This window comes from Mytilus edulis, chromosome 14 (assembly GCF_963676685.1).
Source record: "Mytilus edulis chromosome 14, xbMytEdul2.2, whole genome shotgun sequence".
Classification (NCBI taxonomy): Eukaryota; Metazoa; Mollusca; class Bivalvia; order Mytilida; family Mytilidae; genus Mytilus; species Mytilus edulis.
The window spans coordinates 9,693,683-9,696,372 of NC_092357.1; the positions used below are offsets into that span (position 1 = coordinate 9,693,683).

At 42.5% G+C, this 2,690-nt stretch overlaps 1 protein-coding gene across 1 annotated transcript; it reads right to left on the bottom strand.

The window, feature by feature from the left end:
* Positions 1 to 1,202: 1,202 nt before the first annotated feature.
* Positions 1,203 to 1,502, bottom strand: LOC139503962 (uncharacterized). The gene has a single exon (XM_071294007.1). The coding sequence runs from the start codon at positions 1,500 to 1,502 to the stop codon at positions 1,203 to 1,205; it is 300 nt and encodes a 99-aa protein (XP_071150108.1).
* Positions 1,503 to 2,690: the final 1,188 nt, after the last annotated feature.

Sequence of the window (2,690 nt, forward strand, 5' to 3'; positions counted from 1 at the left end):
AGGACGACACACTAAGACACACCGTGACACACATTTTGTATAAGAACATAGTAGAATTGACGTTCACTTGTGTGACGTCATGCCACCTGCACTTTCCCAAGGTTCAATGTGTGACGTAATTTGTCAACAATAATGGCGACGACAATATCTGATACCAGAGCGTCGTACATGAAAATCAATGTACATAAAAATAACGGGACTCCAAATTATAGACATGAATAATTTAAGATGCTACCACGGAATGCAAACAATAAATCGTAAAGGTAAGAACTCTTTATACATTACACATAAAATAAACGTTCAGTTGGAGTAATAATATGATCCTGACATTCCCGACACAGTTCATTATAATGATGTGATTTCACGACTATAAGTCCAGTAAATGCTTGAAAATTGTTTAGCCCTCCCACCGTTCATAAAAGAACTGTGATGGTTGTAAATCAATCTACCTATAAATTTAAATAACGAAACCGTTACAATACTGTCAATCTCTTCTAAATGACCTATCGGTGTACCCTTTTTAATACGTTTGTAACGGTTCCCATCATTTAAAATAGTTACAGGGCAAGATTTGCCTTTTCCGACAACATGCGAAACTAAAACTCCACTGGCAAAAGAGCATGGCTCCAAAATAAACTCTTGTTCGGATCCTCTGTGTGTTTCTATGCTCAAGATCATCGTTGAATTTGGCGGGACTGTAATTGTACGTTTAATGCAGACTTGTTGAGAAGCACTATCATCAGATCCAGTAACGAATGAGGCAGGTATAACTCTGTTGTTAACTGTAAGTGATGGAGTGCTGAGGTTGATGACTGCACCAAGCGTTTCCAGGATATCTAGACCTAGAATGACATCATCTGTAAGTGGTGCCCTACACACGTCCCACCTTATTTCTAATCCATCTATATTCAGGAGTGTGTTCCTAATGATCTTGCCAATGACCGGTTGCTCGCCCAAACCACGAAGCGTCACTGTTTCGGAACATTCTATATTCTCTGGTATCAATTTCTCGTTGACGAGTGTAATCATAGCTGCTGTATCAACAATCATACTTGCATTTTGTTGAAACACTGTTCCCCGTACTGCCAAACTTTTCCCAATTTTACGTCATATAACAATATCAGACGAAGCAGTGGGCCTCGGTTCTGATTCGTCGGGTGGTATTTTCCCTTGGCCATGTGATTTTAGAGTCGAGTGTTGGCCTACCGGCTCGACCCGTTGGCATTTAAAAACTCAGTTGTTGGAGTAGAGTTAGGATAAGCTCTGTCGCCAGGTGAAGGGGACCGTTGTTTAAAGTAGCCTGGATTTCTAGAATTTGGTCGTGGTGATGGCGAACGTTGACGTTGAGGACTAAATGACCTCTGTTGAGGACTGTATGACCTTTGTTGAGGACTATATGAACTTTGATTAGGAGGTGGTGTAGGTGATCGATACGCATTGTACTTAGGTGGTGTATATCTTTCGGGAGACCTACCACGTGTATGTTGATCAGAAGAAAGCATCACCTCTGTCAATTTGGTCACAAGTTGAGTCAAGTTCCTTACTTCCTTTTCCAATGGACTATAAACAGTACTAGCACTTTATGTGTCCTTTGATTAACCAGCGCTATCAGCAAATGAGACCTGTCTGTGAGCAAAATTTGGACTTCTAGATCCATAAATAGCCTTCTGATTTGCTATGGACGTTTTCATGATTTTCAACGCCTTATTGATGGACTCTGGGTTCCTTTCTATCACGTGACGAGCAGCCTCTTTGTCCTTGCAACCTCTGAGGAATGCCTCTGTGCGAATTTGATCAATGACAGAATTGTCACATTTATCATACCCACCCATTGCAATAAAATGGACCCGTTCAGCAAACTCCTCCAGTGTTTCACTGTCTTGCTGCCTCACATAATGCAACTGACGTCTTGCTGATACAGGTTCGTCCTTTTTGCTGAAACGCTGTTTTAGTGCTTTCCTTAAAGCCTTATAGTCATCATCGATGTTGACCTTTCTAGCATATTCTAAAGCCACATCAGCTAGACAGTCCAATAGTCGGCAAACTTTCTTCCTATTTTCCCATTGTCTCCTTCCTGCTGTTCTTTCAAACTGATAGATAAAGGCTTCCCACGTAAGAAAACCTCTTCCTGTGAAAACTTTTTAGGAAGCAGGGGACTTCTACTCCTGTCTCTCGCCCCAAAGTTTTCCTGCCACCTAGAGTACTCCGTATCAAGAGAGGAGTCTGACGAAGAGCTGGGGCTTCTTTGCTTTTTCTTTTTAGTGCGTGATCTTGAAGACCTGCTAGTGTCAATTTGCATTAGTGACGGGCCTGTGGATGCGACTGTTGTCATCACAGGGGTCATAACCGCAGGCGGAGGCAGTTTTATCATTGATCCTATATGAGGGTACAGAGCTGGTCTACTCTGTACTAAGGACGCTGCATATGATTCGCTACTTGTAGCTGGTGCAACGTGTAAAGGTGTACTAACATTGATACCCTGATATACATATGGCGTACCAACATAGGACGGTGCAAAAGTAGCCGTTGCTGGAGTTGTGTAATAATGGGGTTTGTATTCAGTGGATACTCCCTCTATGCCTTTGAATGGATGCTGTGTTACCATACCTGAGTTTGTCCCGTGCAGAGCCGAGGGCCCTGGCGCGCTTCCCTTGTCACTCAGTAGTGGCAACCAACCTTACATATGATAG

Excerpts from the sequence above, each read along its gene's own strand:
- LOC139503962 (XM_071294007.1), bottom strand. The coding sequence starts at position 1,502 with ATGCTTTCTTCTGATCAACATACACGTGGTAGGTCTCCCGAAAGATAT.